General features: G+C 36.2%; 1 protein-coding gene across 3 annotated transcripts in view; it reads right to left on the minus strand.

Annotated features, from left to right (window-relative positions):
* Positions 1-812: 812 nt before the first annotated feature.
* The window catches only part of LOC109457488 (uncharacterized), a 32677-nt gene continuing 16855 nt past the window's right edge, over positions 813-16634 (minus strand). For all 3 annotated transcript variants that reach the window (XM_074328144.1, XM_074328143.1, XM_019750444.2), the window contains 7 exons: positions 16336-16457; positions 14434-14572; positions 12138-12259; positions 10224-10334; positions 5636-5742; positions 2540-2630; positions 813-1146 (listed from right to left, as the gene is read on the minus strand). In XM_074328144.1, the coding sequence (XP_074184245.1) occupies positions 1030-1146; positions 2540-2630; positions 5636-5742; positions 10224-10334; positions 12138-12259; positions 14434-14572; positions 16336-16419 (771 nt within the window). In that variant the 5' untranslated portion in view covers positions 16420-16457 and the 3' untranslated portion in view covers positions 813-1029. The remainder of the gene's footprint in view (positions 1147-2539; positions 2631-5635; positions 5743-10223; positions 10335-12137; positions 12260-14433; positions 14573-16335; positions 16458-16634) is intronic.

Here is a 16634-nt window from a genome sequence, read left to right on the forward strand (position 1 = left end):
GGTTGCTTTTGGCACGCCAGTGGGTGGGATGGACTCTCAGGCTAACTGGCTGTGAGGATTGGCTGTGCCCACAGTGTATGAGCTGCTGAACGGGGGCTGATCCCTCAGAGGGGGATTTGCTCCAGTGGGCTGTTGTGCCTGTTGAGACCACCCTTTATGTGTGCTGCTTGTGGGGTAATTGAGTGGTGCTGTTTTAGTCTGATTGGTTGTCTTGAGTTGACAGTGGCCCCAGTGATGCTGCTGGAATTGGGTAGGGTGGTATCCCAGCGAGTCACCGGGGCCGTGTTCATGAAGTTAATGCAGATTCAGTTTAGCGCAAGTGCCGAGCCTGTGGCCACTTTGCAAAGTGCCCAGAGAACACCATGGCCAGCTCCCACTCACCTCGGGACCACTGACCCCGAAGAGCTGCCCAAGAAAGGCTGCAGCACTAGCCGGAGTTGACTGTCCACCACAAAGTGTCCCAGGCAGCCGCACAAGTCCCCACTGGCTGTCTGCAGCTGCAAAGGCTTTATGCAGCTTGCAGGATAGGGCTGGCTTCCCAGGAGCTGACAGTGTCCCAGGGTGATGCCTCGCAAGCTAGCTGGCTAATTATTTTTTATTTTCATCCTGTGCTGGCCCCCTTAGATAAAGCTGTGTGCAAGGAGTCTTACAGAATTGAGATCTAATAATTGGGATACAATGTAACTTACTTCCCCTCCACACTTCTGTCTTGAAAGAAGCTACTTTTGGTCTTTTATTGCCATTTCTGGAATATGAATTATATATGTTGTTGTTTTCTTAACAGAATAAAAGAAACCCGGGGAAACCACAAATTTTCAAACAAATATTTTAATTAAATAATCACACAAAGTTGTATATATACATATACAACTATGGCTATATACACATGCAACTATTTATAAATATGTAAACATGTAGAAAGACTAGAAAGGAATATACAGAAAAAATATGTGCGTACTGGGGTAATGTTTCCCATTATTTTGTAATATATTAAACAAAACATTACACTGAGGTAGGACTATTTTAGTGCTAGAGAATCTTATATAAATGTATTTGTTCCAGAGCTTCCCTGTCAACGTCCTTTTCTGGGTATACATTATAATTCAGTGGTAACTGTTGAACCCAGGGAGATAACTGTATATTGACCTGGAAAAAAAAAGATTACAAGCAAACATGAAAATTGCAGAATGATCCTATTCTCTGGAAGAAATCATGACTAACTAAGTAACTGAACACAACAGATTTTTAACACAAAGAGCAGGATTAAGTTCTACATGGTGCGACATGAAAAATTCTTTGTCATGCTGAAAGGTACATGCTATACTAAATGGTCTGTAGAGTCAGGGACTTAATTAATTTACTCTGATTTTGGAATTTAAAAGAATAAAGAAAACACAGAATAATTGTTTTAATGTAAATAGTTTAATAATTAACATTAAGCTTAAACAAAAAAGACCAAACAACTTTAAGAATACACAGAGAACACAGAAAAACTGTTCCTTGACACACAGTGGTGGTGCTAAGGGGTGCATGAGTAAGGGTAATCTCCCACCATCACCTTCATTAGGCCTTTCCCTTCACATTTCAAACCTGAGTCTCCAGGACACAGAAATTCTGGAGCCACCAATGGATATATATCTGGTTATAAAAGTTTCACTAAATAGGACAGCAATAAAGTTATTCAAGAATTTATGTATAAGGACTCTGTCATAAATATTAATTTCCAACGGTTATTTAGACAGATTTATGTATTTAGTGTGCAAGTTGTTGTTTTGGTAAGTAAAAATATCACTAAATTATTTCAATATATATATAAATTATAAATTGGAGACCATATATTTTAAAAAGCCTGTTGTTGTTTTTTTGTTTGTTTCCACAACATAATATGTATTTTACTTTATAGTATTAATCTTGCTCTTTCAAATCCACTAGCACTACTAAAGAAAATGATAATATTCTGTTAAGAAATACAACAGTATCTTTCATCTGGATCTCAAAGAGTTTTACAAGTACTAATTAACCTTTATATAAGGACCAATTTATTGGGCTGATTCTTATTAAATATCAGCCTTATTTTATATGGCAATCTGAGGAACAAAGAGGTGGTTTGTGTGAGATACCAAACTGACCTAGAAGCTCACCTGTGCATAGTATGTGGGCTTCCAGTCTACTTTTTTGATTCTAGAACCTAGAATCAATCTGTTCCTTTTGTTCTGAGGGGACAGGTTATGATGTGGGTGTTCAAATCCTCTTAGAAATATTTAATAGCATTTGTTAACCTAAAGCTGTCACTCCACAGTTGGAAAAATTGGGTAGAGAAACAAAGGAATATGTATGTATCAAGACAACAATTACAATTTCAGAGCTCTTGAGGCCAGTTAACAAAACACAGACCAGTTCTTAAACCACAAGGTCTTGCTATTCTCTATCATCTGTCACTGTATTCAGACAGAACATTCCTAGAATATTGTAACAGCTATTGGCAAAAAGAAGGAGAAAAGCTTTGACAATAAAAATGCTGGGAAAGAAGCTCACGTACCTGAAGACCTGAGAGAGACTGTTCAAGACTTGGTACTGTCACCAATAATGATCCTTGTTTCCTTACATTATGGCTGATATATTCCCAGGCTCTACAACACATTAAAAATTTTGTTAGGTTTTACGAGACAGTAGGAATTTTTTAAAAATGAGGGTGACAAAAGAAAATGCAGCACAGGTGGTGGTACCTAGACATCCAGAAGGGCAAAGATGTTTGCCTGCAGGAAATAGGACTGCAGTGACATATGGTAAATTCTTTAGTTCCTGAAGGGGTGTTGGCAAAATTGTTAAGTTATAGGACTGAAGAGATTCTAACAAGATGGTGATTTGGGTTACTTTTAATACAAGCTATTATGAGTTAGGCCGAAATTCAGTTTCAGAACTGATACAGAAGCCAAAGCTGGACCCACAGTTAAAGCCCCTTAAATTCTTTATGAAATGTGTCAAAATTGGTTCTGCAGAATGGAACAGGGCTAAGGGGTAGAGGTGGGGAAGAGTCGTGGAGAAAGGCCATAGAAGCCAGAAACCAAACAAAGACTAACAGTAAGAGTATAATAGGTAGATTCGATCTTTTAAAACAACACTAAGAGTGAAATCATACTTTATTTGGTTGTCAGAAATATTCAATGGAAAGACTTCTGGACAATCGAGCACCTGAGTTCAGTGGGACCAGTCAGGTTTAAAGCACGATGGAATGCCATGTGTATGTATTGGAGGGCAGTGTTTCATTGGTTCTAATTAACCTTTTAGTGCAGACATGAACTGGATATCTACACTGAGTCTTGACAGTAACACCCCACTATTGGGGAGCAATAATCAAGCAGAGCAGGGGTGTGCAACCCTTGCAGTAGGGCAGATGGGCAGCAGTGTCATTTGCATTTATTTTAATTATAGCAATGGTTAGGAGTTTAGTACATTCTGCAGTTCATTAGGCAAAGTGATACAAACGTTCTTTTCCTCAGACAAGATCAAAATCATGTAGCAGTGTTTGATAATAAATGTCACAGTGTTTGAGCTAGAGCTGTATGTTGTTTTGATGTGGTTCTTTAAAAATGACACGTTACAAGTTTAAGAAGAATGAAGAAGCTGAGTACATTGGCATGGTTGGGTATGGCTCTCAAAATAGCTTGATGTTTCTGGTAAGCTGTGCTTACCATCGTAGTGCTTGTTTCACTTACTGAAAACTACACAGAGGCACCTTTTAAACTAACAATTACTCTAGAATCTGGGTGGTACCCTGTAATAAAAGCTAACTTATTCTGAAGCCTGAGACTTTCCTGAGTATACATTTTCTATTATTACGATATATTTCTGTTTTCTCTCATATACTAACTCCTACAGCAGTATCACTCTACTTGTCCTCAGATTCTGATTAAGATTACAAGTCTTTGGAGGCTACATGCTGTGCCATCTATTCTTTTACTTACACAATATAGAATTAATAATACCGGTCAATGATCAGTTTTGCAGGAACAATTCTAATGTCAGAATGCTTTACCATATCTTCTAACTTTCTCCTGTCATTCATGATGGAGATAATTACTTATTAGAGGCTATAACCTATCTATATTTAGAATTCATTGCACTGGACGAATTTAGGAGAATTGACTGAACTAACATAGGTAGCTAGTATCTATTTGGTGAATCATGTAGATCTGTGAACAAATGTACCAAGACTTGTTGTTAAAACAATCCAAACATGCAGATTTTCAGTATCAAGTTCATCAGTAGCTTTCATTATTCTCAGCATTCAAAATCTTTATATAATAAATCTCCAAAGTTTATAAGGTGTTTTTAAACTTCTTATATAACATAAACCTGGTCATATTTCATTCTCCAACAATTATGTATGTTTTGACTACTGGTCATTACTTTAAAAAGGTAAAAAGCTAATCATATTTTGTCGACTGGAAATTAAGCTTAAAGAAGGCACTCTGATTAAAACAACTTAGCTCATGTTGTGTTTCTGGTCTTGTCAGTGACCAAAATTCATCACTCATCCTGGCTGAGCTTTAACTATATGATTAGCTTTCTGTTGAACTAGTTTCTTTTTAAACTACTTAAATCATTAATTTAGTAGTGACCTTAACCTAGTAATGGGATGGGTGGGTGTGTTTGTTTGAGAGAGAGGGAGGGAGTGGGGGGGGGAGGGGGGGGAGAGAGAGAGAGAGAGAGAGAGAGAGAGAGAGAGAGAGAGAGAGATGTTGGGGGTGGGGGGCGGAGAATATAGAAGGTGAAGGGCTGGCAGGATAAAGAAGAGGTTTAGCCATTCAGGATTCCACTCAGCATTAACTGCTTATGGTCTGTAACTATATGTATTTTTATTTCTGTGAGGTAGAAACCTTACTATCATATTAATTCAAACACTTCTGTAATTGCCTTTCATATATATATGGAAAGGAGCTTTTCTGCATCTAAAGCATACGTATGCCCTTATGGTAAATAAGTCAGCAAACCTAACAAGCCAGAAAATCAGCATCTCAGACTACAGACTACAGGGATTTTCTAATTAGAGGAACCTATAGGTTCTTATGGGCCACATTAAACTGTGGCAGAGAAGTCAGAAGAGTGATCACAGATTTGCTAATTTTTCCATTATTTGAATAGTGTGATAAACTCCAGGAACCTATTTATTACCCCTTTAGAGTATTTTTAATGTTTGATAATTAATCACATATTGGTTAATATTCTTATTATATCTTGTTTTATATTCATTTATAGGCATTAGTTAATTCCCATTATTTGGTGATAGGACAGCATGTGACATGTTTTCTCAAAGAAAAAGAAACCGAGGCAGAAAAGAATAAGTATAAAGGCCCACTAGGAACTGATACTTTAAATCATCCCTGACTGCTAAGCAAATGCTTGGGTCGTGATATCATTTTACATCTGCCTAAAATTAGATGTAATATTGTACAAAGATAGACAGTTTATTTTTATTTTTGTTTTATACAGAACACGTTTCTTTTTTAATATAATTTCCTCACAGTTGACGTCATTTTTAAAAAGTTTCATTTGAAAACATTTCTACTTTACCAATCCCTTTTCATATTTTGCTGGATAAATAACAGACTTCTTGCTTGAATAAATAACATACCTGCCTTGTTCTGCCTCATCAAGAAAATATTCAAAGACATTATTCATTATTACAACATCAGCGTTTTGCAGAAGTGAACCCTGGGTACAGATGTCTGCATGAAGCACCTAAAGAAGAATGAGTTCAAAGATGTAAAGAGAACAAAGATAACATATCACACAATAATCACAGAAGAAATATCTATTGATTCAATAACCTTGTGAGGTAATATGAGAAGTTAACCCTTCTTAAAATGGAAGAACAGTATATTTAATATTACTGCCTATGAGATAATTAATATCTAATACAAACCACAAAGATGTGAAAATTTGTTTATTTGTTTTAGATGGAATTATTTCAATAGTAATAATTATACTGTTTTGATTCCCAGTTCAGAGCTTTGTCCACTACAGTAGTCTTCCTCTATCTGTGGTTTTGCTTTCCAGTTTCAGTTATCATGTTCTGAAAATACTAGATGAAAAAATCCCAGAAATAAATAATTCACAATAAGTTTTAAATTGTGTACCGTGCTGAGTGGCATGATGAAATCTCACACTGTCCCGCTCTAGCCCTCCCGGACTTGAAGCATCCCTCTGTCCAGTGTATCCACACTGTACCTGTTCCCTGCATGAGTCACTTAGTAGCTGCCTTGTCATCAAATCGACTGTCCAGGTATCACAGTGCTTGTATTCAAGTAACCCTTATTTTATTTAATAATGGCCCCAAAGCATAAAAGTAGTGATGCTGGCAATTCAAATATGTAAAAGAGAAGCTGTAAAGTGCTTCCTTTAAATAAAAAGGTGAAAGTTCTAGACTTAATAAGGAAAGAAAAAAAATCATATGCTGAGGTTGCTAAGATCTATGGTTAAGAACCAATCTTCCATCTCTGAAATTGTGAAGAAGGAAAAGGAAATTCATGCTAGTTTTGCAGTTGCATCTCAAACTGCAAAAGTTATGGCCACAGTACATGGTAAGTGCTTAGTTAAGATGGAAAAGGCATTAAATTTGTGGGTGAAAGACATGAACAGAAAACGTGTTCCGACTGATGACAACATGTCGTGCCAGAAAGCATTGAGCCTAGACGAAGATGTCAGCAAAGGATGCCCTGAAACGAGTGACACCAAGCCATTTACAGAGAGTAAGGGATGGTACAGGTTCAGGAATAGGTATTGACTGAAAAATATAAAAATTACTGGAGAGACCACAGTCACATAACTTTTAGTACAGTATATTATAATTGTTCTATTTCATTATTAGTTATTGTTAATCTCTTACTGTGCCTAATTTATAAATTACACTTTATCATAGGTATATATATATAAATGTAGGAAAAACAGTCTATATAGGGTTTGGTACCACCCACAGTTTTAGGCATCCACTGGGGGTCTTGGAACATATCCCCACAGATAAGGGGAGACTACCGCATAATTGTATCATTAGTTGTAAGAATCATTAAATTCTGGCTCCATCATCAACTAGGTAGTCAGTAAACCAAACAGTAAATAAAACAGAATAATATCTGTCCTGATTCACAGATCAAATAGGACCATATAAAAATGATAAAAGTAATGTATGAATTATAAAATGTTAATATAATATGTTAATTGACCTTGTCTGACTCTTCATCTAAAACTCACTGGAATATATTATCTATCCAAAAAAGCAAACAAAACAATTTATTTAAAAACTATGTAACTCAAAAAATTAACTTAGACCACAATCAACAAGTCTTACAGACTACAGGCAAGATAAGAAGAGGAAACATTTGCTCAAGAACAAAGCAAACAACTTATTTTTAAAAGAAGAGAAAAAGTTTCTTGGTCTTACAAATATATAATATCTAGAATGTTGTGGCGTCTGATTTTAAAAATTATTTTCTTCCCTTTTTTTAAGTAATAAAAATACTAAAATAATTTCACTTAAGTTGGCCTGGAGCCTCTGCAGCACAGCTTTGACCTGTTCCTGAACACACAAAAAACAGCTAATCACTTCAAACTTTCTAAACATGTAGCTTAGACATGAAATAGGTATGTAAATTAACCTGCTGCTAAACATAGCTCTCACACAGTTCCCTCTTTTTCTTTCCCATCTCTGTTCACTCCTCCAGCCCCCTCCCCACAAGGAGGGTAAAAAAAGAATCAGGTGGATCCATTAATTATGGCAACCAACACAGGTGCTCTAAGAGACCCAGGGAAACCCCAAGGGAAGTCCCTGGACAAACTGGAATGCAATACCCACAAGGCAACCCAAATCAATTTAACCGATTTTTAATGGGCACCTCCTGTGTACTAGATACTGTGCAGGGAGATATATACGAAGATGAATGAGATACAGTATCTGCTCTCAGATAAGTTATAATCTAGTAATGGGATGAAACAGCTATGCTGATAACTCCATATAAGTGCCATCAAAGGAAATAAGCAAGATATGAAGGAAGGAAAATTTATCTATAGCCTGAGGGAAAGGGAAGAAAGAATTTAGCTCAATGGGTCTTCCATGTAAAGACAGTGGATATGACACAGGTTCGTACTGTTGCACTTTCCCGAAACCCCATTATAATTACAGCATAGGGTTTTTTAAAAAGAAGGCATACACTCACAAGGATGGGGAGAATGGGAGTGGAGATAACATATATAAAATCTGTAAGTTAGAAAAAAAAAGGGGGGGAAGTCATAAGAAATTTAGGAGACTTGAGGAAATTGATTTCTAAGCTAAAAATACAGAAAGCTAAGACCCAAATGTGATTTATACTACAGAATCTCCAAGAGGCTCATAATTGCAGTACTAGTTATCGCTGAGTGAAGGAGTAGGAAGAAATGCTAAAGACAAGGGAATTTGGTTGAAAGCTTGTTTAAGCAGCAGCCAGATCCTTATATACCTCTCTGCTACCCCAGCAAAAGAACAGAGGTTTATTTTCTGGAAACGGTAAAGCGGGCCTCTGGGTCACAGGACACCAGATCTAGTTGAAGGAAAGGATAATATACTGCAAACAACAGAATTAAGGAAATATGTGCATAGGATGCTGAGAACCCCCCACCTCTCCAGTTCTTTTCTGCTCCCACTCAGTTCCCATTTGGTGAGATCGGAAAGGATTTCTCTGGGCAATCAGACCAGCCAGAGAGGCAAGATTTTAAGACACTTCATTGGCTATTCCCCACCTAATTAATTACCCAAACAAGATCACAGTGAAGCCCACAGTGCTCAGAATCCCCACTCAAGTGCTCAGAACTTAAATCAGTCTTTTTGTTTTTCCTCAAGTATGAACAGACAGCTAAAGATTCCAAGACTTCTGAGGAAAGCTCTGTTAAAAAAGACTGAAAAAGAGCAAACACAAAAGAAAAACAGCAAAAACTGAGAGCCTGATGGCTAGCTGATTTCAACAGATACTATAAAAAATAATCCTAGAATTCCTCTCTGTTAATCTTAGGGCTCCTCACATCCCATATTTGTCTTTAGCACCAAGGAAGGAAACTAACTCTTAAGGTTGCCAAGAAGATGGTATAAAAGCAGCTTTCTATCATTGGGGTGCTGATGGCCATAGAAGCCACAGCTGGGAAAGTAGGTGGGTAGGTGTGCATCCACATATAATTCTTTGAAAAGCAAGGAGTAAAAATCTTTTAAAATGTAACTAAATATGTATTTTATACACCTTTAACATCTCCTACACAAAAAAATAACAAAAAAGTACCTGGTTGTCCATTTATAAACTATGTTAGAGGCCCTTAAAATCTCATTTCCAATTAAATCAATATTCCTGTTAGTTATGATTTTTATTATGCAAAAACAGCATGTTTTTATTCACTAAACATGGGGTAGTGAGAAAAATCTATGAATTTATTATTGGACAATGAATTCACTTTGATCATTTGCCTCTCTATTTCTACGATGATGGAAAGAGAAGGACAGAAGGAGGGACACAATGAAAAAATGTCCCTCTACCTAAACGGGGAAGGCTAGATCCTTAATCTTACTGAGATATGTCTTTCAACATTATATTGCCCTTAGCACCAGAGATCGTCAGATACTCCTATTTCTCTGCATTGCCATGAGAAGTGTAGGATCATTAGTGAAACGATAAGGATTACCAAACGATAAGCATTAACCAAAAAACTCCCGAAAAAGGGAAACTTTTTGTTAATTTTCCCTTTACCTAATAGGAAAAAGAGAAAACTTCTGTTGGAGACCAACCTAAGGCATTATTCCCCCATGAACTGCTATTCTGTGGCATCCACAATTCCCCCTGAAAGCTTAGAAAACAGAAAATAAAGAACTGTGAGCGTTCCTTAACCTTTTTGCTTACTTTGACGAATCACAGTCTGACCAACATCTAGAGATTCAAAAATGCTGCTACCAAAACTATCGCTGAGATGAAGAAAATTTAAAAAAAAGCTGCTTTCTAATAAATTAGGGAAGAGAAATATGTGCGTGGAATATAATGTTAATAATTCACCTTTATTAATGTTTTAAAATATTAAGTCAACTCAATCTGTTTCCACACAATAGCAGCCAAGAATAGATTTAAAAAGATTTTCCACTCCAACGCAGAAGAAATTTGGCAAAATTAAGCTACATCAAATTTATACAACAAAATATATATTCAAAAGGGTACCTTTATTCTGTCAGTGAACTGGTATTTTTTTATGATCATTTCCTGCAACTGGCAAAAGTCTCCATTCAATTCTACTCCATATAGTTGCAATGCTGAACTGTAAAGATAACCCTAAAATATGAAAATACATTAAGATGCGAATGAACTAACTCTTAATTGTGGGTTTATTTCTACTTGAAATTTATAAAGTCAAACTTTAAACAACAGAATTCAATAAAGTAAAAATAAAAGATAAATAACATCTTGTAGCTTACGTAAAACTTACAACTTTAAGAATTTAAAGACGTACTGATCAAAACCTTAATTGTACTTTATTTTTTTCTCACTTAGATTTATTTATTTTCTAGCAATGATTTAGTTTATTACATTCTATTATTTAAAAGTAAGTATTTTTGAAGATTGATTTCTTCCTTTTCCTGATGAAACTGCATTCAACAAAAGTAGAAATGAGAAAAGTGATCACATACAGATTCTCTGTGTAATACTCTGTTTCTGTAATTTCTTGGGAAGTTACATCAGGGGAAAGCAAGAAAAGAGTAAACCTGTGGGAAATATAACAGAAAATCATGCATAGACTGATGGTAGAGGAAAGTAGCTGGAAGTCTGTCCTATTTGGCTTAGGGAATTAGAAAATGGAGTTTGAAGGTGTCTGGAGTGAGCCTGGTGTCTGGCAATCTGCCAAAGATAACTGACCAATTAGTTAACAAGGATAATCAAGAATTGACTATATATTGTTATACATCTATTTTGGTTGTGATAACAAAATGATATCTGGAAGGAAAGGTCAAATCATATTCTGAATACCATTTTACATCAACTAATACCTATGTGTAAACCAAATTTATACTTATAGCTCATCATGGATTTTTAGAATATGTTCAACAGAGCATATGCAGGTATTCAAAAAATTTTGACTGAATCAGTGACCTAATATGAAGAAAAATAATGTTTACATTTATTAACGCTGCCACTTACCTGCATAGCCACAATTATTTCAGTTATATACTTTTCTAAGAAATCCAAAAAAACAGGCAAAAATGGACAAAATACGGTAAATAATCATAATCTCTAATGTTCTCCAAACAAAAACCATCTGACAAACTGTTATTTTCTATTATGACCATCCTTCCTAATTATAGAAGGGAAGTCTTAATACTGAAAAACAAGCGAAGCATTAAAGAGTTAACTGTTTCTGTTTAGAGCAGGCAATGATGCTGGGAGCTGATAGCGCCTGTTTCTGGCATGGGCCTCTCCTGCTGTTGGCCACATGTTTTAACAAGTCTGCTAATGACAACCAGAAACCACATTTCAGTTTTTTGATAAAGCCATTTAAGAACATTAAAAATACTCATGATTTAAATTTTTTTAAAAAAAAGCCACATTGAAGTGATATTTCGGAAACCAACATCTACATTCAAAGTTTGGATCACAGAAAATTGGAGCAAGATGCGTCTTTGGATAACATTTTGCTGGCTCACTGACATGGGATGAACTTGGGGCCCATAGGTGTTAAGTGACTTGCTTATGGCCATGCACAATTTCCTAGGTCACGTCAATTTGTCGGTTTTATAAGAGTTCTTATCAAAGCTCGGTCTTCTATTTTAGTACAGTACAAAGAAAATGGACTTAGAAGGGCAGTAGTGTCCAACAAAATAACAAAGTATCATGAGGGTTACCTGCTTCTGTTTTGTTGATATTCTTTCATCCGTGTCACAGAGAAAACTAATAAAGGAATTTAGAAAGCTGGCCTTTGAAATTCCAAAATCAATATACTATTTGAACCTTATTCTTGTTACTCTAATAATTAAATAAAGCTAAGCTGTCACCTTGGATGGTGGCAGGCAAAGCTGTTGCTAGCAGGAGAAGAAAGTATTTCCCAAATGTTGACTATGTCCACTCAAAGCTGGATTTTACCCCATAAAGAACCGTGCCAAGCCTGGAGCCAACGTCAACCAAGACCTTTCCCGACAGATCAGGGAGTACATGATGATAAATGAACTTCAACTCCATGAGAGAGAAGGAATGAGAAACAAATCCTGGAGAATTAGAACACAGTGAACATCAAATTTTGCTTGGGTATTAATAAATTCCATGCTGTATTTCTAAATCTTTCACTTTTATACATATCATTTACAAAAGATATCTCATATTTTTCTTTTCTTAATCAATGAAAGCCATTCAGAGATTATTAGGTTGGAGCAAAAGCAGTTGCAGTTTTTGCAACTATTTTTAACCTTTTAAACCACAATTACTTTTGCACCAACCTAACATTTAGAAAAAATTAATGTGATAATTTTGCACTCATTCACTCTGAGCTGTATTAGAGAAGAATAAATAGTAAGTGTCTGACATTTAAAAGGCCTCTAGGGAATAGCTACCCGGAGGCCTGTCGCGATCCCCGTGCCTCTCTCTCACTTCCTTCTTTTCCCTTTCCCTCTTCCCTATGACCTGTTGTTCCCTGGCACTGTTTCCTAACTCTCGTACCATCTGGCTTTCTCACCGTATTCCAGAGCCAACCACAGAACTGCCACATATCACTGCAAAGACTGCAGACTACCAAATGAATATGGCGTTGAGCAATATGGCAGCCCTGACCAACAAGTGCAGGAAAGGGGTAGTGTGGGAAGAAGTTAAGAAAATCCCCTCCATTGTTCTTATTTCCCTTAGTTTAATTGCTATAATGTCGAGCCTCCTAGTCTGTCTGCTCACTCCACTATTTTAGTAATGAAATACCTGGGAGAGCCTGAGTCTGTTCTTTTCTGATATGGAGGTAATTCAAAGACTTAAAACATTATGTTCTATATAATATAATGGTCAGGAAGGAGAGAAATACCAGTCATAACTAACAGATGGGGGCAAAGAAAATGGAAGCAGGCAGGCTAATCCCTGGGAAGAAAACAAAGGGTCTGACGAGGCCTCAGAAGTAATGCTTGAGGGTGGGCTTTGACCACCGCAAACCACATTAGTGCTTCTGCGCTGGACTACAGCGTCATTATTAGTTCCTTGTAGCTAGACAAGCCCCTAGTCATATAGCGAAGGAGAGCCCAAAGTTTTCAGATTCACTATAGTTATCTGGGCTGGCCTGGGTACCCGGTCACTATTTATAACCTGATTTTTATAGGAAAATGCATTCTAATCTTCACATTTTATTCGTCAAACATAGCTCTTCTATACATTTTTATAAATCAGATCTGATACGGTGTCATAGTTCACTTTTTAGGTTTCCCTCTATTGTTCTGATCTAAGTCCTTTTCTACTCTGTGAATTTCAACTCCCTCAAATAGAAATCATAAGTACTATCTAAAAATAGAATCTTAAACCAGTAAATCAGGGAAGTTTAGTCCCCAATTATAAGATAGGTACAATAATATTTGCATTAGCAACATATTACCAGTTTGTTAGTAGCAAACTTTTGAGAATGATATTATCTAAGATCAGTATTATGAGCACAAGATTACTTACCTGTAGGATAGCTCACTTTAAGCAATAACTCTAAGTGAGCTGGGAGATTGAACTAGCAAGTCTAAGGAACAGCCTAGACAATCATAGCCAGTTTGAACAAAGAATATATTAACAGAACAGTTAACATGTTAGCAGCATGGAGTCAGTCTAGTTTCCCATTTGGAACACAGGGGCTACATCTGAGGGGCAGAGATGCCGGAGACTGTCACTAGAGTTGTTCTCTGTGATGGACCGTAGATGCTCTACTAGGTCATATCATGGCCTGAACAAACTCTCAAGATTATCTATCTCTGTCTTCTGAGTCCATGTTCATCCAACAATATCTGATAAATATTTGACTTCTCAAGTAGATGTTCTCATAGAGAAAATGTTTCAGCTCCCTTGACAGTTATAGTTCTCTTGTAAATAAGTCAGCATTATGATTTATATGTGACTCTCTTTGAGTTTGGAAAAGATGAGTAAGTTTCCCTGTACTCAGTGACTGCGAATTAGTTTCTGGACCTGAAAAGTCATCTCTGATTAAACAGTTTCTGTGAAAAGCACAGATAACCTGATGAGACATTAAGTGGCAGAGCTTCCTTAGACAATACTTCTATTAATCTCCTTAACTGCAATAACTGGTAATGGTTATGCTGCAGGTTGGTCTTTTGCTTTCAGACAACACTGAATGAGTTGGTCAAGAATTTGCATACTCATGACATGCAAAGAAAAGTACAAAGGCATCAGGTTTGCATACTTGAATGCCTACCTAAAGGTGCCGTCTGGTGTGAGCCACACACCATACAGTAGTTTCTGCTCATTTTTCCTTCCTCACATAATGAATCAATAAAGTCTTCATCATAAAGGAATGCATCAACTTGAATTGTGGGTTCTGGCTGCTGCTGTATCTGGTGGAGAGAAGAAAAACATCAAAAGAAACAAAGTACAAAGAAGTCTCTTTCTATTGCTAAATAAGGCAAAACATCAGTGGTTCACATGCTAAAATTCTGCAACAATACGGGCAGCAAGTTTTGCTTATCTAAGTCAGCAACTCTGCTCTTCTTTTGTTTTATTTCTGAGACACTAGCAACTTTTTACTTGATCTGTAATGATGCAAAACATGGCTGTATTTTACAAGTAAATAAACTGATACCTGGAGAGATTTCCCCAAAGAAATGACACTAGGTGGTAAGGGGGCAAAAGCTGAAACTAATACCAGGTCTTCTGACTCCTTCATGTCAGTCAATGACTTACCCATCAAAATACTTAGCAAGTAATCTTTGCCCAGAGGCAACCTTTTCAAATAATAAAAATGTTAGTAAAACTTCATGCTTACAAATAATGCCTCTTTATTAAAACTGGTGGTATTAATACATGATACAATAGCAAGTGGTTACAAAGAAAAGTCTGATTTCTTCTACCTTAACTATAATAAAGACTCAACCTATCTGGAAACCTACCCAATCATATCTACATCTACATACACATGCAAAATCTGTATTATAAGCATGTAAAATGTGTGAACATACACAGGACCGGAAGGAAACAAAGAAAGATAAAAATAGGTCAGGGGAGTGTGGGTCGACCATTAACATGCAATGAATACTTTTTCATTTTATATATTGTGGTATATCATGATGCTGACAAAATTGTTTAATTAATAACATCCAAACTGTATTACAGATACTTCTCTCAGTTTTAATACTATTCACTATTTTCCTCCTTTGAGAATCCACTCTGAATGACTGGATGCTAACTAACATTTACTAAATGATCACAATGTGCACAGTACTGATAAAAATGTACAGGATTTAGTTCCTCTGCTCAGGAATTTACATGCTGAAAAACCACATGGAGGATTGCTGTTTTCAGATCAGTGGAAGAAAAGATTATTATTATTAGCTTGGCTTTAGAAACAAAATTCATAGCATATGTATCCCATAAGAGTTGGGACTTGAAGGGACTTGAATGAGGGGGTTGCCTAGAGAAGAAAAACGAGACCTAATTCTAGGAATAAAGGAATAGAAGAATAAACAAAAATTGTACAATGCAAAAGTAGGAGAAGGAAACAAAGTGGTGAACTTAACATTGATAAAAGTGAGGGACATAAATCAAGGAAGAGAAAACCAGAACAATGATATAGGCAGGACTAGATTACTGCTGGGCCTTGATTTCTTTATATATATATATATATTTATATATATATATATATATATTTTTTTTTTTTTTTTTTTTGGAGGGGTGTGGAGGTGGTTTGAGAGCTTGGCAAACAGGATGCCCTCAAAAACATTTGCTGAGGGGTGGCCGGTTAGCTCAGTTGGTTAGAGCGCAGTGCTCTTAACAACAAGGTTGTGGGTTCAATCCCCACATGGGCCACAGTGAGCTGCACCCTCCACAACTAGATTGAAATAATTACTTGATTTGGAGCTGATGGGTTCTGGAAAAACACTTAAAATAAAGTTTAAAAAAAAATAAAAAAAAATATATATATATATATATATATATATTTGTTGAATGAATGGTACTGAGGAGCTAAAGACTCAAAAGAACTGGGGAGATAGTTGAAGGACCAAATCAAAAATTGTTTAAAGCAGAATTCAGGACTAATTACACTGGAGAGGCTGTGGGGGTAAGGGAAGAATCGGAGAGTAAATTAATATAATGTATTTACTTTTTGGAGGGCTAGATGTTCTGAGGAAAGCATGGTTTCTAGTGGTAAGCAATTCCGAAGATCTTCTGCTATGTTTTTCAACATAATGTCATTATTATCTTGAGTGAACTCGTCAAAATCTCCTGGAAGAAAAGGAAAGAAATAGCTTTTATGGTTGTAGTCATACCTAGAATAAGTGATTACAATGGATATATTTTCTGTCAGCTAGCATCAATTTGTAACAATAAATAAATCTTCTAACCAATGAAATACTAGAATTGTAACAAATGTTCCATTAAAAATATTGAGCTTTTCCTTTT

This window comes from Rhinolophus sinicus, linkage group LG03 (genome assembly GCF_036562045.2).
Source record: "Rhinolophus sinicus isolate RSC01 linkage group LG03, ASM3656204v1, whole genome shotgun sequence".
In the NCBI taxonomy this organism is placed as follows: domain Eukaryota; kingdom Metazoa; phylum Chordata; class Mammalia; order Chiroptera; family Rhinolophidae; genus Rhinolophus; species Rhinolophus sinicus.